Source organism: Lytechinus variegatus, chromosome 3 (genome assembly GCF_018143015.1).
Source record: "Lytechinus variegatus isolate NC3 chromosome 3, Lvar_3.0, whole genome shotgun sequence".
In the NCBI taxonomy this organism is placed as follows: Eukaryota; Metazoa; Echinodermata; class Echinoidea; order Temnopleuroida; family Toxopneustidae; genus Lytechinus; species Lytechinus variegatus.
In genome coordinates, this window is record NC_054742.1 from 64,558,346 (window position 1) to 64,579,398 (window position 21,053).

Sequence of the window (21,053 nt, forward strand, 5' to 3'; positions counted from 1 at the left end):
TAGAGTAAAATGAGAATTACATGTAGACAAAATGTTGTCTAGACCAATGGAAATTAGTCTAAACTGGATCATAGACCAAATGGGTTTAGCCCATGTGGAATTAGACTGTCTGAAAAGTAGGTCAACTAATTGTAGACCAAGTGGAAATGAACCCTTGCCTTCCCTGCATCATGCTACAACCCCAGCAAAATGTATTTCCCTACAACACACCAGGGGGCCGTTTCATAAAGCTGTTCGTAAGTTAAGAGCGACTTTAAGAACGACTGGTGATCCTTTCTTACGCGCTAAACCATCGCCAATGATTATACCATGTACTACAAGAAAGGAACACCAGTCATTCTTAAAGTTGCTCTTAACTTGCAAACAGCTTTATGAAACACCCACCAGGGCCCCGTCTTACAAAGAGTTACGATTGATTCGATCAATCGCAACTATGGAAAGCCAGTAAAGTCAACATATGAAATGCATGTTTGCTCAAATTTTTTGTACATTTGAATGTATATCCATAAATTATATCTTGACAATTTGGTGTGTTCTCCTTTGTTTACAAATGATATTTTGCAAATTTCCTGTAGAAAAAAATTATGACACTGGTGGATTTCCATAGAGTTACCACTGATTGGATCAATCGTAACTCTTTGTAAGACAGGGCCCAGAACCCCAGGGACATTGCATCAGAAAATTTGCCTCCAACATGCTACAACCCGTGGAATGCATCAGGTATCTCCCTACAACCCCTACAGCACACTTCAACCCCAGCAACACTGCATTGGGTGTCTTCCTACAGCACGCTACAACCCCAGCAACACTGCATGGGGTATTCGGGAGCATACACCCGATGTTCAAAGCCATAGACAAAGAATACAAATGATTTGTCGTTATACAGGCACTTTGGTTCAGCCACAGGGATGATGCGAACGTGATGACGCTGTAGAGGGAAAAAAATGGAAGAATAACATGAATGGTTAATTGCATGATGAAACAGACGTATGTCATGATTTTCTTTTTCGACTGTTAAGCGAATTTAAATCCCCTTTTATGAATATTCGGATGCAGATCAAATGATATGCAACATTGTATAGTGTACTACAAATGTGTCTAAGCACTGCGTACTCAAGGACTCAGTTTTATAATAATGAGGGGAGCAATAAAAAGCTCTCCTAAATTTTTTAAGGGGAATTAGAAGAGCACTACAAAAAGCTCTTCTTTGACATACAATGGGAGCCCTCTTGTCCGATTTCAAAATGGATGGAGGAAAATACACTAAGTTACAACCCACAACCAAAGGAGACAATCAGATCTATGCAATATTTATCTCATAGCACTCTAATGTCATTCTTGCAAGTGTGTTATTGCTTACAATGTAATTGTGTGTTATTTACCAAACCTTGACAAACAACAAGGTTTTCAAGGTTGACTCTAAAACAGTTTGATCATTGACAGACACTCCTTTTAAGCAATTGCTGAGACGAGTGATAAATCGCTCTACCAAAAATGGATTAAGGAGAGCAGTAGCAAGTGATCACTCTCACCCCCCTTAAAACAGTCCCTGCATACTATTACCCCCGCTTTAGCATGGCTACCCTGATCAATATCTTCTCTTTGATTGTGTTTATGAATGATAAATACCTCTGCATTGTCTTTGTTTTGAAATGCAAGAGAAAATGATATCAACTTTAGAGCATGATTTCCTTACCTGCTTGTGCAGTCTCTCATTCTTGAATGAGTCCTCGTGCCTCTTGACAATTCTCTGGGATGCCTGGTTGATGGCTTCATCTGGAAAATGTGTTATAGGCCACACCTACAAAGAAGAAAGTGAAAATATTTCACATCTATTACAAATCAAAATCAAGCTATTTACCAATCGTACTGTCATTTGCCATTCATTTATTAGGACATTAGGTAACCCCCCCCAAAAAAGGGCTCTGCTTACTTATAGATGTGATTGAAAAGCCAGTATTATCTGGTAGACATATGTCTGTTCATCAAAGTGTTTTCTAGATATGATGTACATATATACTTGTGCAGGCATTACTCATTGTCTTGATCAAGTAGTCACCTCACCTGCTCACCTTTATTTAAAAAAGGGATTTAGGTATATGAAAAATTTGATGGATTTCCCAAGTAGAGACTAATTTGAATCAATCAAAAACTCTTCATACGATAGGTCCCTAGAGTTTGATATTTCTAATATTATTGGAGGACGAGTACCCACTATACTGTGTAGGACTTGTGGCCTACACCAAGAAATGCAAGAAGGTACACTCTTCAATATAACCAACCTGTAGGTGAATGTGTGTCCAGCCAATATAAATGGTCAATATTAACGAAAAGTTTGGTAGATAGTAGATAGTAACTCTTTGTAAGACGGGGCCCACAATTCAGAATATGGACCCAATTGACCGACGGCTCGGTGTAAAAATGGCAGAGGTAATAATGGCAGAGGTAATAATGGCAGAGGTAAAAATGGCAGAGGTAAAAATGGCAGAGGTAAAAATGGCAGAGGTAATAATGGCAGAGGTAAAAATGGCAGAGGTAATAATGGCAGAGGTAAAAATGGCAAAGGTAAAAATGGCAGAGGTAAAAATGGCAAAGGTAAAAATGGCAGAGGTAAAAATGGCAGAGGTAATAATGGCAGAGGTAAAAATGGCAGAGGTAAAAATGGCAGAGGTCATAATGGTATAGGTAAAAAGAGTCTTCAACCCCCATGAAAAAAAAATCAAAAAGCCCCCGCATGTAAGCCCTACATAGATTAACTAAGAAAGGTTTTAAGAAAATGAAAATAATGGAAAGGGTGACATTCTTAAAATCATAGATAGATCGTCTGCACCAAATTGATAATCTTTTAGAATATCCTATTTTTTCTGGACTCTCATGGCCTTCTCATGTCAAATCGCTGTATTAGTATTCAATTTGAAGCACACTCTTGATCGCAATTGAACTTAATTCATTGCAGGGGAAGTTTAAAAGTCATTGTAGAATAGCAGAAAAAAAAAAGATAATGGTGAGGGTTTTAGGAAATCAATCAAAGATTTAAAAAGCTATACTTTTATATTTCAATGGTGACGTCATTTGCGAGCAGCTTTCCCATATTTGGTGTATAGAAAATATTAATGAAATGTAATTTTCTAGAAAAATCCAAAAAAAAAATTTATCTTCAGTTTATATCAAGCGACAAATCATTTCACTGACGCTCCTGAAATATTTTTAAAGCAATTATGAACCATTTTTTAGTGCATAAAATGTCATGGGGCAGCTTCCCATATATGACGTCAAACCCTTTGGGAACCTGGCATCCACTTGGACTAGCTGCATTGAGGTATTGCTCTATAAAGACTGAACAATAATTGTATCATTTACATTTAACGTATCACATTAATCAGGGGCAGATCCAGGATTTTCCAAGGGGGGCACATTTTCCTGAAAAATGACATGCAAAAAAGTTTTCCGCCTACTAACTCGTAAACAAAATAAATAGCAAGCAGAAAAGGGTCTCGCTTTAAAAAGGGGCACACTTGAGTTAGCATATTTGCTAAGATTTTAATAATTACTTCTCAAGGGGGGGGGGGCCACGGGCCAGCTGTGCCCCATGGATCAGCCAGTGACATCACTCACTGGCGGATCTATTCATCATGATCCATCATGATATGGAAATTAAAAAAATACTTTTATTACAGAATGTTCAGTTATTTTTTTAAATCCAGTTTAAATTATGAAAGTAGTTCGACGTAGACCCGAACTTGTTCGTTTCAGAGGGTTAGTGGCTGCACACATTGGTGTTTACATTTAAAAATCGTTGGGTTTGTATGTAAAGCGTTGTTCTGCTTACGAGCTTAAGATCCTTTCATCATGCAGTCACTAATGAAATCATTTTGGCAAGAAAATGACTGAGTTTAGATCTTAAATGATGAATAAACAACATAATATTTAATCAGTTTTTATAGCCCATTTCGTCGACAAGAATCCGGTCATGGATGATAATCATAATGTAGCCTATCTTTATAATTTTTACCTCTGCCATTTTTACCTTTGCCATTTTTACCTCTGCCATTTTTACCTCTGCCATTTTTACCTCTGCCATTTTTACCTTTGCCATTTTTACCTCTGCCATTTTTACCTCTGCCATTTTTACCTCTGCCATTTTTACCTCTGCCATTTTTACCTTTGCCATTTTTACCTTTGCCATTATTACCTCCGCCATTATTACCTCTGCCATTATTACCTCTGCCATTTTTACCTCTGCCATTTTTACCTGGCACCTTGACCGACACACTGGTCATTCTGAATAATGATTTTTAAGAATTCTAGTACCTTTGGAAGTTCTTCCTCAAACACCATCTTGCCTGTGACATTACGGATGAGTTCATCAGGTAGAGCAGTCCTCTCTACGATATTGTCCTCAACGTGATTGATCCTGCACAGACAAATAAGGAAGAATAAACCTGAATTAAATATTTCACTTTACTTTAATCCAACGATGCTATGCACGTTCATCGTTCCTCGGGATGAACTGTATGCTCCACAATATCAGTTCAAATTAGCTGCATATATGGCAAGTAGTTGCATGTGATTTAGCTTCAGGAAAAGCAGAACTGTGATCAGAACTGATCACTGTTAAAGTGTAACTATTGATCGTGAGGCTGATTTTTTACCATACAGGTTATACACAAATAATCTAAACAAGCATAGAAATCAGCATCATCATCAATCACAAAGCTTTATGTTATGCCTGGGGTGGGGATGGTTTCATGAAAGTTGTCACCACTATTAACAAGTTGTCATTATCTGGTCCTACATAGTAACACTGAGATACACCTGTGTTTCTCAACCAATCGCAACCTAGAAATGTGGTCAGGGGCCCGTTGCAGAAAGAGTTGCAATCAATCGCAACTCTAAAAATCACGCGCAACTTGATTTTCAACCAATCAACAGCGCGCATTTGGGACTTGCGATTGATTTTTTGACTTGCGTTTAAACGCAACTCTTTCTGCAACGGGCCCCTGATCTGACAACTTCAGGTGATAGATATTGATGAAACTCTCCCCTGAAATGCCCTGTAGTATTCAAGACAATGATGTTCAGTCTCAACACCCACAAAAAGAAAATCTTCTATAAAATGCATTTCTTGATTAAATAATAGCATAGTTCTTAACCTTGGGCTCATTTAATAAAGAAGGTTTGATTGTTGTAAATTTGATGGTATTGTAATTATCATGATGATGGTGTCTATTAACCAATATCTTCATCAGAATTTCCACCATACATCATATGAAACAGGGCTCTAGCTCTGGCTTATCTTATATAACCAAGTTATCCTAATGATGCTGATTGTTAAAACCTTATGTAATTAAAAGAGCATGCAGAGAGAATAATTTGACAGAATACTTACCATTCGACTTTGAGTTCAATGTAACATTTGAGCTGGGTGTTGCCTTCACATACTGGACATGTGATCTGGCCATAGCCACTACAACGGAAACATCTATAAAATAAAAAAAAGGAAAGCCCGCATCAATCAAAAGTGTAACGGACATGATTTTTTTTCTCATATTCCCACCCCAATTTGGCTATACACCTAATATGCGTGTTCAACTTATTTATTTTTTACCCAAAGGTCGATCCACTGGCGATGAAATGAAAAAGGATCATGATTCATAAAAGTCCATTATTCATAAGGTCTCCTATTCATGTGATGAAATGAGGGTCGCTATTCATAATGCGAGACTTTTGCCTGGCTTTGGCTTGATTCTTTACGTGTTAAAATGAGCAAGCAAATGCTTGTGCTCATAAGCTGAGGCAATTTTCTAACTGCCTGCTAGCATTAGCTATTGTATGGAAGCTTAAAAGTGCCACCGAGATGTTGAGATAATTATCTTGGGAAGTTGACATCATGATAGCAAAAGATCGAATGACGAGATCCAGGATCTCATCATGTTGACATCTTTTAGAAGAGATGATCAGATGACAAGATCCCGGATCTCATCATGTCGACATCTTTTAGAAGAGATGATCAGATGACAAGATCCCGGATCTCATCATGTTGACATCTTTTATAAAAGATGATCAGATGACAAGATCCCAGATCTCGTCATGTCTACATCCAGTGGAAGAGATGATCAGATATCATGATCTCGTAACTCGTCATGTCGACATCTTTTAGAAGAGATGATCAGATGACATGATCATGGATCAAAGATCTTGTCATCTGATCATCCAGTGGAAGAGATGATCAGATGTCATGATCTCGTAACTCATCATGTCGACATCTTTTAGAAGAGATGATCAGATGACATGATCATCGATTAAAGATCTTGTCATCTGATCATCTGCTCTAAAGGATGTCGACATGACGAGTTACGAGATCATGACATCTGATCATCTCTTCCACTGGATGTAGACATGACGAGATAGAAGATCTTGTCATCTGATCATCTCTTCCAAAAGATGACGACGTGACGAGATCCGGGATCTTGTCATCTGATCATCTCTTCTAAAAGATGTCGACATGACGAGATCCAGGATCTGTCATCTGATCTTTTGCTATCATGATGTCGACATCCCAAGATAATTATCTCAACCCCTCTCAACATCTCGGTGGCACTTTTAAGCTTCCATACTATTGCTATAAAGCGAACCTTTTACTTGTGTGTTTGAGCATTTTCTTTGCATTTTTTGAAGCACCATCAGAGCAGCTTGAGCATTGGCTTGAACAGTTTGTTTACGTTTAATCGTGTTTAGACCCCCGAGAGAGAACCCCCAAAGTGTACAGTAGCCTACATGTGCATGTTTTCTTCCTAGTAAGTGCAAAACGTCTGCTAATTTTATAAATTTAATAATTAGAAGCAAGTTAAAGGAATTTTTTGACACCTTGTCTAAGGAAAAAATGTTACATGGGAGATGCGTTATTTTGCGCTTGCACACCTTTGCATCCGAGTCCCGCCTTTGTTCTAATCTTGTTTGCACCAGCGTGACGTTGCTATTGTTCAAACCGCTAGCAATGGCTTTCTGAAGGCAAGAAAAGGGTTGAAGCACAGGCAAAGGGTTATGCAAATAAAAAAAAGTCAATCGCTAAGGCATGATATTTTGCTCGGCTAGCGATTGCTTGCAAGCAATGGCTGCATTTTATGCATCTGACCGAATGAGGTCACTAATAATGAAGGGGCACTGTTCATATGAGGGTAGCTATGATGGAAGAAAATCAGGTTGCTACTCATATTTTAAGAAGAGGGTCACAAGTCTGATAATTATTAAGAATATTCACCTTCAATCTTTTAATATTTGATTATAAATAGCAACCGTAATCTTCATTCTGTTCTTATCAGGTCAATGATGAAAAACAGCTTTTTGCTCATTTTTTTTGCCAGTATAGATATATTCTAATAAATAAATAACTGTTGTGAACATATACCCCTATAAATAATGACCCTTCTCCTCTTAAATGAATCTATTTTATGGCTGTGGTGACAATTTCCTTTGATAATGAATATTGATTGTTAATCCACTACTGCATGACTATCATTATTGTGAACATAGAAAGCCTTTTTTTTCCTATTATGACTTCAATCCTTGTGATCAGCGGGTAGGTAATGTGACACCTATTGCATTTTTTTTTTCAATAGTGGAATATGTACTCACGTTCTCCTGCCATCCCCTCCACAGCTGTGGCATGTAACTGTAGTATAGTAATGACTCTTGGTGTTGGCATTGTAACGTCTGACCCTCCTCCTACCGTCACCACCACAACGGCGACAACGAACCTATAAAACACAAGTAAAAAAATGTGATAAATAATTTGTCTCATTCAAGTCCCGCATAATTATGCTTGTGCAGTTGGCAGAGCGCGCCTGCTGTATTTTGAACAGGAGAGATTTTTTTTTGGTTTGACATACGACTGGGTAATAAAATGACCTGACAGATCTGAGAATAGATTAATTTGCACTGTTTATTTAGCCAAGAATTTGATATATAATTTGGTATACAAAAGGATACATAATTTCTCCCTGATTAGAAGAAAACGGGTCATGCAGCTGCATGAAAATGTTGATGGATGCATACTTTACAGAAAATGGGGTTTTTTGATTTCATAAATTGCAACAGGTATATGGATGAAAAAAAAATCCAGAGTGATTTTTTTTTCATTCTACTGTACCTGGAACGAACATGACTGTTATCCATAAAAAAATCTGTACGTTTGGACATACAGAAAAAGGTCTATACTTCTGAAATTCATAGTGCAATTCAGATAAAATGATTGATAAAAAATGATGACTTACATTTCCTCTTCCGTAACACCTTGGGCAGCGAATATAACCAGTCACACGACAGTTGTGACAAGGCTGCAATTAAGAGACAAGCAGGATATTTTTTATTTTAAATTGTCAATTTTTTTAAAATCATCATATAATATAGTATCTTGGAAAAACTGGAAGTATAAGAAGCAAAAACAGAATCAAATTTATTTAATAACTTTTAGAAGATACAAATATTTCGGTGAATTAAAGAGTGACCCTGCTATAGTGATGATATTAATAGGGGGTATTTTCACATTTTACATCGCATTGTCAATCGGGAAATTTACAATGACTGATATAGTTTAAGATGAGCAGGCTTTTATCAGTTGTGATTTGTTGACAGGGCTTACTTTGGTCGCTTGAAAACCATTAGAGCTTGTTATATTATCTAAATTATTTGTACTCACTCATGTACGAAGTACCATGTTACAAGTTGCATTGGATGTAAGAGCATGGACCTGTTGTAGGTCCATGGTAAGAGGAACATCAAGCTTATTCACACAAGTATTACTTGACTTAACTTTTGTTTAAGTTATGCTTGAGCATTGATAATTCTAGGATTCAGCTTTGTCTTGGACAGGGATGTATTCTCTTAGAAATATAATAATAGCTATTTTTGTATAGCGCTTTTTCCCATGATAGCCCAAAGCCCTTTACAGCATGTTATTACCCCGGTCATCGGATCCTTGCATGCCCACATACAATTTATGCACCTTAATCACCACTCCCTGGGGAGCATTCCAACAAGAGTTCTAAGACTCAATTGCAAGGCATACTACATCTAGGCTTTCGCATCCTACCGGGTACCCATTTAGCACCTTGGTCAAGAGTGGCAAAGTGTGGATTAACTCCTTGCCAAAGGATGCTAGACCAGGGTGGGATTCTAACACACGACCCTCTGTTTTCAAGGCGAGAGTCAGAACCACTACACCACGGCTCTTCCACAATATATATATATTTTTTCAATTTTAGATGACAGTATGATGAATTGTCATGTTTAATTTTCCATGAAATGTTTGTTTCATCCTTTTCCAATTGAGGCTGGTATATGAACTTACTTTTACTGATGCTGTATGGGGCACTTCAATCTTCCTGGTATGATTTTTAAAGAGGGCCGGGAAATCCGCGGTGATGGCCCATGGGAGTGGAGCTGGCCCATTGTGAGGTCCATCAATAGGTTGACCTGATGATTGCAGAGAAAAAAAGATATTCATAAGTGTGTTCGTAATTAAATAGGAAGCTATTCACTGATAGTAAAATTTGAAATTGATGGAGAATTGGTGTGGCTCATTATGAGTGCACTGTGTCACACTGTGGAATCAATGTTGTGGAACATTATGAGAGTAATTCAGTTCAATATGAGTGTACTGTGAGACTTGAATTATTGTTGAAATGTAGTGATTGTAGTACATTGAAATTGATTTGGTTCATTATGAGTGCATTGCGGTGCTGTGGTACAGTGAATAATTGGCATTGGTGTGGTTCGTTATGAATTGCACTGTGGACTCCTGTGGACTAATTCAATTTTTGTGGTACAGTAGATATGGTGCATGATTATGATTATGTGATCACTGTAGTTCATTGCAAGTGAACTGTGGTACACTGTGGAATCATTATTGTGGTACACTGAATGTGATATGTGGGATCGATGTGGGTTATTGTGAATGCAATGTGGCACAGGAATCATTGTAGTACAGTGAATGTGGCGCATATGGGATTTCTTTGGTCAATCACTAGTGCTCTCTGGTACACTGCGGAATATTTTTTTGTGGTACAATATGGGATTAATGTGATTTATTATGAAATCTGTGGTACACTGCGGAATCATTTTTGTGGTACAATATGGGATTTATGTGATTTATTATGAAATCAATGAGGCACACCGAAATTATTGCATTGCACAGTGAATATGGTTATTGGTTCATAAGGCCAATGAGGAACAGTATTGAATTATTCGTTGGTGTGAATGTTTATCAGAAGAAGAAGAATGTAATGCAATGTGAGTGCATTGAGGCACACTGTGCAATAATTGTGTTAAAGGGGATACGTAGATGATCATTATGTGTGTCACACTGGTACACTATGGAGTATGTGTTGTCATACAGTAAATGTGGTGCACTAGCTGTGGGACTGATGTGGTAAGTTACCACATCAATCCCACAGACTGTTAAGTATGTGTGGCACTGTGATCATTGCTGTGGTAAAAAGAACGAGTTCCATATGGGACTGATGTAGTTCATTATTAATTCAACTGTGGGAATAATAACTGATCCAGTGAATATGTTGCATTATGTAATTAATGTAGATCATTATGAGCGCACTGTGGCACACTGTAGAATAATTGTGGCAGGATACATGTGGTTCATTATATGGGATTGATGTGGTCATGAGTGCATTGTGGCACACTGTGGGTTAGATTAAAATGTTGTGGTACATCGTGGGATTGGTTTGGTTCGTAGATGAGTGAACTGTGGCAAATTGTAGAAATTATTATGGAAATGATGTGGTTTAATATTACTGTGGTACAGTGAAGGGGTTCGGATTGGTGTGGTTTATTATGAGTGCACTATGACACATTGTGGAATCATTGTTGCGGTACAAAGAATGTTGTACTCTGTGAGACTGATGCGACTCATTATGATTTCACTGTGGCACGTTTGTGAATCATTAATTGCTGTAATGTGATTCATGAATGAATTGTGTGGTTCAATGTGAGTAATTTAAACTGTAGTACGCACATTGTGGGAAACTTTGTGGAATCATTGATGTTTTAAAGTATTATGGTACAATGTGTAATTGAAGTGGTTCATTTTAAGTACACTGTGGTTCATCACAAGATCAACCAGGGGGCCGTTTCATTAAACTTTGTGGAATCATTGATGTTTTAAAGTATTATGATACAATGTGTAATTGAAGTGGTTCATTTTAAGTACACTGTGGTTCATCACAAGATCAACCAGGGGGCCGTTTCATTAAACTTTGTGGAATCATTGATGTTTTAAAGTATTATGATACAATGTGTAATTGAAGTGGTTCATCTTAAGTACACTGTGGTACATCACAAGATCAACCAGGGGGCCGTTTCATAAAGCTGTTCGTAAGTTAAGAGCGACTTTAAGAACGACTGGTGAACCTTTCTTACGCACTAAACCATCGTCAATGGTGTATACCATTTACCAAAAGAAAGGATCACCAGTCGTTCTTAAAGTCGCTCTTATCTTATGAACAGCTTTATGAAACACCCACCTGGTCTGTGTTAAAGCTGTGATATATTGTAATTCATTATGACAGCACTGTTGCACATTAATTGTTGGATCAATGTTGTGGTGCAGTGAATATATATGGCAATATTCTCTACAACAGCACTAATCACACTAAGGACTACCTTTAATGTGTCTTGATCAGTACAAAACATATATGCTTTATTCCTGTTACTAAATTATTCCTTTATGTTACAAAATATCGTTTCATACCCATTGCATACCCATTGTACTGTTTGTGAACAATTACTTTAGTTCATTCATTAAATTAAATTAGGGTAAGTATATGTGGTATGGTAGTGAAAGGAGCCCAATATGATTTCGGTAAAAAAAGCAACTTACCAACATAAGGAGTATGAACCCATTTAGTTGTTCGCCTTTCAGAAAAGGTCTCCAGTGTGTACTGAAAGGGGAAAAAGGGTACGATTATTAATAAGAATGCTCAACGCCAATCATTCTATATCATTAAATTTGTTCACCTCGTTAAATATACGGTTTTGATTAGTCGACGATTTCCAAAATGAATTTTGATCAAGAAAGAGAAAGATGTTTGTTGACACATTGAGGGATTTTCGTGTTTTTTGAATTCATATTCATCATGAATATTCATATTTCTATAATTCACATCTAGGTTACAAACATGATGAAAGAGCTAAAAAGGCAAACGTTTAAATACGAAAATAATCATAAATGTATAGGCCTAAAAGCGGCATGGCGGAAGAGGCAAAAACCAATTATGATTTTGATATAAGATGGAAACTTTTTTTTGTGGGGGGGGGTACATTTTCATATGACTTCAACAAACGAATGTTATGTACTAATGTAACATATAACTTTGCAGAATTTGCATTGATCAGTTTAACTTAAAACTTGATCCACTTGGTATAATGTTAAAGCTGATTCTTCTACTCACATGAAAAGCTGCGCTATGTTCAATGTTGGTGAAGGTGAGACCCTCTGCAGCTCTCTTTCCCCAGCAACACTGCTCAGCTATGTGGGATAACAGCGCCTCTCGTGCTTCAGAGTTTGAAAGCGTAGGTAACCTGAAAAATGGGAAAAATAAAACACACACTCATAAAGTTATATAATCTTTACTTATAATATTCATATATGGTATCCATAGTAAAAAAAAGTTAATACAAATGACAGATCACCCAAACAAACAAGCTTATGATATTAATTTGTTTATCTTAAAATAGACTCCGTTAAATTCTGTTTAGATAAGATGAAGCGTGCAGGATCATGAGTCGCCACCATGCAAGATGGCTTTAAACAGTAAGTCTATTTATCAACATTACAAATGTTCACCATACCACCACCACCATCATCATCACCTTATTTATCATCGTCGTCTTCATATTCACGACCATCATCATCATCATCATTATCATCATCAAAATCGATCATCAGCATCATCAAGATGGTCATTTTTTATCTTTGTTTTTCTCTCTTATTTTTCAAATTTTGATGAATTTCAATCTGTGTGCCTTTTAGAGACAAGTTGCATGTTCTTCATTATCATTTTACTTTTTTTTGCATTCTCAATGATCATTGTACAAATGTTTAATTCTGTAATACGTGCTTCATTTATTGTATAATTTGTTTGATTTGAGAGAAGACAATTAAAATATGTTATAAAGCAAAAAAAAAAAAGATTCGAGAGATTCAAGATAATCATCATTGTCGTGGTCATCATCATCATCATCATCATCACTTGTATCCCCCCTCTCTCTCTCTAGTCTAACGGAATGTACACACGATGTTTTTTTTTTAAATCGAGAGTTGTAACATTTTGGAATATACTTACACCCCGTCGGTCTGATGGGTGGGGCGTTTGACAGCCTCGTCATACGTGGGTGGAGGGGGTGGTAAAAAGTTGACCCCCATCACATCATCATATCCAGTGACCTTATCCATCTGATCGTAGGCGAATTCGGTAGTGGGAGCGTCCGTAACCTGTCATCATAACCAGGAAAATGATGATTACTTTTTTTCTATCTTTATATAAAAAGTTAATTTGCATTAATTCATGGTGGAATTAGGTGGCCATTAAAAACTAGTCTTTCAAGTTTCTTTATTATAAAAATACGATAAAAAATAGAACATAATGTATACAAATAATTATATTGACGTGAATGATAAAATAAATATATCTAATATCCCTTTGTATATAGAATGATGATATATTTCCCTGTAGTACATAACAATCATACCAATAAAAATTTGCTTCGAAAATGGATCGCATCTTGCACACTTTCAAGCGTTCCTGTTTTTTTTTAAGAAAAAAAAATCAAGTGGTATATCGGTCTAAGCAATTAAATGCAATAGCAAATTAACGATGTGTATATCGTATGTTCACGTCTTTCCAGGGGGGGGGTGAAATAAGTCATGCATATACCTCATCATCGGAATCTCCGGATACATCTTCATCGGGAATATCACCAGCGTATTTGGTCATCGCGGGTTTGGCACCCCCAGCAGGTTGGGCGGTGCCTTGATCTACACCCCCTGGTAAAACAGCATTACCCCCACCCTGAGTAGGAGCTGATCCCAGTGGTCCAGAAGGTTGCTGTGGAGGAGGTGCTTGGCCAACCTCCATTGGCACCGATTGCTGCTGTTGAGGTGGCTGCTGGTACCCTTGTTGTGGTGGTGGGTACCCTCCTTGTTGTGGTGGTGGGAAACCTTGTTGGGGCGGTGGATACCCTCCCTGTTGTGGTGGCGGGTACCCTTGCTGCGGCGGTGGGTACCCTCCTTGTGGTGGTGGGTACCCTTGTTGGGGCGGTGGGTACCCGCCTTGTTGGGGTGGTGGCGGGTACCCTCCTTGCTGTGGCTGTTGGTATCCTTGCTGGGGCGGTGGATACCCTTGCTGAGGTGGCGGGTACCCACCCTGTGGTGGAGGGTATCCCTGTTGGGGTGGTGGATAGCCTTGTCCAGGCGGGTTCATCGTTGAGCACACTAGATCACAACCAACTACAAAAAAAAATGAAAGGAAACAGAAAAAATATTAAAGGAGAATGAAACCTTTGGACCAAGATCGCTTGTGTGAAAACAGAAAAATCAAAGAAACAGATCAACGAAAGTTTGAGAAAAATCGAACAAGTAATGAGAAAGTTATGAGCTTTTGAATATTGCAATCACTAATGCTATGGAGATCCTCACATTGGCAATGCGACAAAGATGTGTGATGTCACTCTTGAACAACTCTTCCCATTACTTTAGTATATATTTCACTTAAATTGCCTCTTTTATTACATCTATCAGTAGAACATCTATTATTTCTATAGGAGGGCATGTAATACAGATTTTTAAAGAATACATCATGGATAAAGAGTTTGTATCAACATACGAAAAAGCAAAAAGACACATTTTCAGGGTATTTCATAGTCCATCAAAGGGAAAGTTGTTCATGTGTGACATCACGCATTCTTGTCGTGTTGCCATTATGAGGATCTCCATAGCATTAGAGATTGCAATATTCAAATGCTCACAACTTTCTCATTATTTGTCCGATTTTTCTCAAACTTTCTTTGTTCTTTTTCTTTGATTTTTCTGTTTCGACACATGCCTACTTGTTACAAAGGTTTCATTCCCCTTTAAGAACATATAGCAAGCATAGAAGGGAATATATAGGCTAGGCATATAGGTATTATGTTTTCGAAAAAAAAGTATAAACATATATGTTTAGGGGCCTGGGAACAGTTTTCGAACAGGGGATGCTGGTGTGAAAAAAAGAGACTTGATAGGCAAAGAAAAAGGGACATCGTTCCAAAATGAAGGTCATATGCAGCATCCCAGACAAAATCTCGGGGTGCTTCAGAAGCGCCCTCAGCATCCCCTTCACCCCACTGCAAAGGGCCGTATTATACTTGTGAGAAAAAAAAAATGCCATTTTTTATACGAACAGACATATAGGGCATGGAAACAATTTGTAACAATTTCCCCCATCATAGCACTCTAAAATATCGTAGTGCTTAACCGTGAGAATGAAGCGTGCATGATGGAAACATTAAGGTCTGGATTAATTCCGAATGTTTTATTCTGGAAATGGAATAAGGGTCGATAATTCGAAATAAAAGTCTCTTCATCCAAAAAAACAAATAGGTTCATTCTATCGATTGACTCATGTCCATTGACTTTATAATTACTAGTACATCCATTTCGTTCATAACTTTCCAGTGTTAAGGTAAAGAAAAACCTATCCATCCATTTATTCATCCATCCACCCACCCACCCATGCATACATCTATCTATCTATCTATCTATCTTTGTATCTATCTATTTATCTATCTATCTTTGTATCTATCTATCTATCCATCTATCCATCCATCCATCCATATAAATTAATTACAAAAAAATAGGTTTGATTGCCATTTAGAGAATAGAAGAATCACCAATGGTAAAAAGCATACCATTACCAAATAAAACAATATCTTAAAAGAAAACGAAGCATAGTTCTAGGCTATTTCATATATTGTGAAATTGCTCATGGCTGGAAAGATTAAATATGGTTTCCAGCAGGGGCGTAGATAGCGGGGGGGATGGGGGGGATGCATCCCCCCAGAATTTTAGGTGGGGGGGGGGGATGGTGTGTACAATCATCCCCCCCAGGTTTCTGTGGGGGAAGAAGCAAAACTATACAGTAATAAAGCAATGAACGCTAGTTAAAATCAATCAATAATAATAGCAGTAATAATCATAACGTACAGCAATGACAAACATGATAAAAATTGGACTTTTATTCAGAGTCAATCATCTTATATGCATTTACAACTTGCCAGTTTTAAGTAATAACAACTGTCCTGCGTCGTCATATACATTTAAGGATCGTTATTCAGAGTTTCACCAAGTACAATTCCTTATAATAATTATGTATTTGCAAAGGAGATAAGTTCAAAATATTTCATTACAGATTTAAGAAAGTGTCGCTTAATCACTCCCTTTCAGAGCAATTGCTTTCATAACACATTAACACTGTTCAAACTAATTAATAAGAAATTACCTATACACATACACTGACCCTTTTCCCTGCTGGCCATGTCCTCAAACCCTACTTTGCAAAGGAAAGGTGAAAATTTTCAGTCTCTAAGGAGCGAATTAGTAAATGAATGATTTTGGAATGAAAGTGCAAATTTTGGATGGCCTCAGTGATATCCGAGGGTTTTTTCACTCAATATTCACTCTTTCATATATTCACTCCTATAAAGAGTGAACTATTTCACTAATTTTTTTCAGAGTACTTTGTGCTTTTCAAAGAAGGTAGAATCATCCAATATATAGACATGCCTTAATTCACGAAGGCAGATTGAATCAATCCATGCATAAGATTAATTTATGGTCTAAGATCACAGAACAAGCCTAACTCGCAAGAGAATAGGAACTTAGCAAGTATGTTCCTTTCGAGCGTGTTACCTGATACTGCCATATGAAGTATTAGTATGCCTGTTTTTCCTTCATGTTGGGCATTATAATCCTTTACTGTTAAGGACTGTTTTGCATAACTATATTGGGTGAAAATAAACGTCTTCCAGTTTCAAGAAGAAGTAAGTCGAGGCGCAATGTATTTTGGAATTACTTATACCAGTGATTTCTGTACGTGCGCAGTCTTCTAGGTTTGAAGGTTATAAACTGTTACATTTCCTTACCTATGTTTTTATCATAATCATCATAACAAGGTACATAATAAGAAATGAATTGAAATTATAACAAGTTACTATCTATACAGTTTACTTCCGACAACCCGGTGAGGTTTATTTCATTTCCATACTTAATTCAATCAAGCCTTTGTAATCATGGTAATTTTAAACAGAGTGTGCTTATCATTTCAGTGTCCGCATATCTGCACGTGGATAAGAAATATAATGTTGAGCTTTTTTTATTTGACCCCTATTACTATAATTGTAATTGATATTTTTTTTAGTTATTTGGCTGTTTATTTGTTTATTCCCTTAGTTGTTGATTCATTCGTTTGATCATTAACAATATCGCTACTTTTAAAAGAGTATACTACTATACTAGTAAAATAAGGAATACTAGTTATTCTAGATCATGTTTAGCAGGACTGTCATGACCAAGATGATAACTAGACATCCGACAAATGACATTTCTCTTATGATCATCTTTACTCATTGTCATTAATCAAACAAAAGATTACTGCCATGAAAAATGTGCAAGGAAGTTTGTTTATTACTGGATGCCCTGTTTATTGCTGAAAGCAAAGTGATTAAAAGACACACGGGATAATCCATGAGGCAGATCGTGTTATTTTGTTATCTTTAACTCGTCTGCTTTAGCCCATGATATTTTGTTTTTATCGAGTACGTTATCTCCTTCATTCTGTATATTTATATATTAATTATATATATATATATATATATATATATATATATATATATATATATATATATATATATATATATATATATATATATATATATATATATATATATATATATGTAAATATAAATATATATAATATATATATATATATATATATATATATATAATATAAATATAAATATAAATAATATATATATATATATATATATATATATATATATATATATATATATATATATATATATATATATATATATATATACATATATATATATACACACACACACACATATATATATATATATATATATATATATATATATATATATATATATTATAAAGTATGACCCAGCTAGGGATCATCCCCCCCAGGTCTAAGGACCTGTCTACGCCACTGGTTTCCAGTACCATCAATAATATGATCTGTGGCAGACGTGATGCATATCAGAAATTAAATGTCACTGAGTTGGCAATTTCTCCATCTGTCCATCATTCTGAATGCACAACTGTCGGGGACAATTATTGATATACTTTATATAGTAAAATATGTCATATATATATACTTACATTGACAAATCCTTTCCAATTACTCCTTTTTGCAGTCTATATTCCACATAGGCCTCATATACATAAATCCTGAGTGCTGATGGTCACCCCACGTCCGAGAAAGTGAGTAGGCCTATATTTGCTACAGTGCGTCACTGCGCCGTGGTAACCGAGATAACAGTACACTTACTCTATTTGAGTTGTTCGCTTCAGTGGACAGAGGATAACAAATCGATAAGCACTAAAAGTGTCTATCCACCTCGTATTCTGTTTTACAATAGGATATTTTTTTCTTTAAAAAGATCGTCATGTGTGCATATGAAAACATCACACAGTGATGCTATATTTAAAGGCAGCTATAGGCGATAGGCAGTAAAAGTATGTTTGATATAAATTATGTTTGGTTTGTCTAAAGTGCACGAAAAATATAGTCACTCTTATATGCCACTTTAATGAGACATATCCCGGAGATATTTTTCATTTTCAGTATTACAAATTGCCCTGTTTTCAGATATTATATTGATCTGTAAATTTCAGCTCGCGATTCGCGCTCACAATTAATATAAAAATAAAACCCCGCAATTATACACCAACGCTGAAGAGCAGAGCTATAGCCTATAGGCAGCCCCTTTTAGTGTCCGTTTTCCCCTTCTTTTTCGTTTCATTTTCCCTTCTTTTCGCTCTCTCTCCGTCTTTCTCTCTTCATATCATGTATTTCACTTCTCATTTTCCATATTCCTTTGCTTCTACCCCTTTCCCCTCCCTCTCTCCATTCCATATTTCCCATTTTCTCTCTCTTTCCTCCTCCCCCTTTCCATTATTTCCTTCATTTTAAAAAAATATCTTTTCCATTCCTTCTTCCCTCCTTTTAGCTTCTTCTTTTCACTCTTTCCTTTCTCTTAACCTTTCCGTCAGTTTTCCTCTTTTTTCTATCTGTCATTCTCTTTCCTTCTTCCCCCTTTCCCTTCTTTACTTTCCTTCTCCCCCCCATTGTCCATTATCGTTTTCCTTTCCATTTCTATTCCCTCTCCTTTTCCATACTTTCCCTTCCCTTTCTCTCATCTGTCTCGCCTTTCCATCTTTCTTTCTATTTCCACCTTTTCATATTCATCTCCCTTTCCATTCACGTTCTCTTCTCTCTCTCCCTTCCTCTTTGTCTTTCCATCTCCATTTTCCTCTTCTATATTCTCTCTCCCTTTTCATTTCTCTCTTTTTTTACCTATACATTTTCTGCCCAATTTTCCCTTCTTTCCTTTCTCCGCTTCCCCCTTTTCTTTTCGGGAAGGGTGGGGGGCAAGGTCCCCCTCGGCCCCCCATGGATTCGCGCCTGTATGATCAATCATATTTTAGCTAATTCTACAGTGACTAAGGATAATAAAAATCAATCTTCTATTTTAGACCACTCTTTTGATGTATCACTCCAATCGACAAAACAACTTACAGTCTGTCTGGAAAAGTTCTGCTCACTATAACCACATGCTCTCATCCAATGCCTGTCCTGATCAAGAATATGAATTATACTGCTTCCAAATCTTGCGCCGAGCAGCTCATCAAAAGCTCATGCAATGAAAATGGCGCCTCTAAAAGCTGTTTGCATGCATTTTCCAAGGTGCCCATTTCCCAATCTACTGAGTAGAGATTCACTCTACCATGACATAACAAAAGGGTGAAAAGGAACCCTAACTCCAATGGAAGCCTAGGAATTATAACCACCTGCTTTTGGCCTACTATCAATTAAAGAGCTATGCACTTTGTTTTGGGGACATTTCCCACATTCTATACAAAATAACAGGTAAAAATATAATTTCATACAAGTTTTCTGAGAAAATTGCATTTTATCGAATTTACATCACATGACACATGGGGGAGCTGCTCACATGTGAAATAATAAAAAATACTTAAAATTTCCATGTTAATTCATCGAAAGCTTTTTAATTTTTTTTTTTTGGGGGGGGGCTTTTATTGAAACCAACATTATAACAGCCGTTTTGGAGTTGCCCAAAATAGCCAAAATATTGTGTTTTTTTTGGGTGCCTGTTAAATATTAAAATTAAAAATACATGCTATGGGCGACAACCGAGAATTTTAACCAAAGTATCCTTCAGGACTTCCACTAATTTATTTTTTTTTATGTTTTAAAAAGAAATCATACTTATTTCAAATTAAAGTGTATATGTCTCCTAAAGTTGCAGCAATGATTATTCTACAAATGAAATCAAGTCTTTTTTTTCTTTCTTTGAGGACTAAACTCTTGTTCCCCAAAATAATGCAAACATTTGAAATGTCATTATTTTGTCCCATTTTCAATGAAAGTTGGCAGCATTTTGTCCGTCTCATTTTACTTTATCTATAAACTATGTCTTTCAACGTAGAGCACCCCTTTAATAAATTGGTCTATTGCCAATTGGTCTAATTACCCACTCGTCTACTATCGTTTGGTCTACTACCAGCTCTTCCACTATCCACATAGTCCAATTGCCTTTTCGTCCACTCACCATTTCGATTAATAACCAGTGCAGTTAATCCAACAGCCATTTAGTCCATGTACCATTTGGCCTAAATGGACTGTTAATTGGACAAAATGAAGAAAATAAAATGGACATTAAACCAAATGGTTAAG

At 36.6% G+C, this 21,053-nt stretch overlaps 1 protein-coding gene across 2 annotated transcripts; it reads right to left on the reverse strand.

Moving 5' to 3' along the window:
* Window positions 1–583: 583 nt before the first annotated feature.
* On the reverse strand, window positions 584–20,307 carry LOC121411661 (protein SSUH2 homolog). Of its 2 annotated transcripts, none has more exons than XM_041604485.1 (12): window positions 19,875–20,307; window positions 13,950–14,521; window positions 13,359–13,507; window positions 12,465–12,594; window positions 11,894–11,954; window positions 9,350–9,474; window positions 8,274–8,336; window positions 7,636–7,757; window positions 5,390–5,482; window positions 4,312–4,414; window positions 1,697–1,801; window positions 584–928 (listed from the first exon to the last, which is right to left on the reverse strand). In XM_041604485.1, the coding sequence occupies exons 2-12, from the start codon at window positions 14,493–14,495 to the stop codon at window positions 782–784; spliced, it is 1,644 nt and encodes a 547-aa protein (XP_041460419.1). In that variant the 5' UTR covers window positions 14,496–14,521; window positions 19,875–20,307; the 3' UTR covers window positions 584–781. The 2 variants fall into 2 exon arrangements, with proteins under 2 accessions (XP_041460419.1, XP_041460418.1); XM_041604484.1 differs by lacking the exon at window positions 19,875–20,307 and adding an exon at window positions 18,455–18,608 and having other exon boundaries at window positions 586–928.
* Window positions 20,308–21,053: the final 746 nt, after the last annotated feature.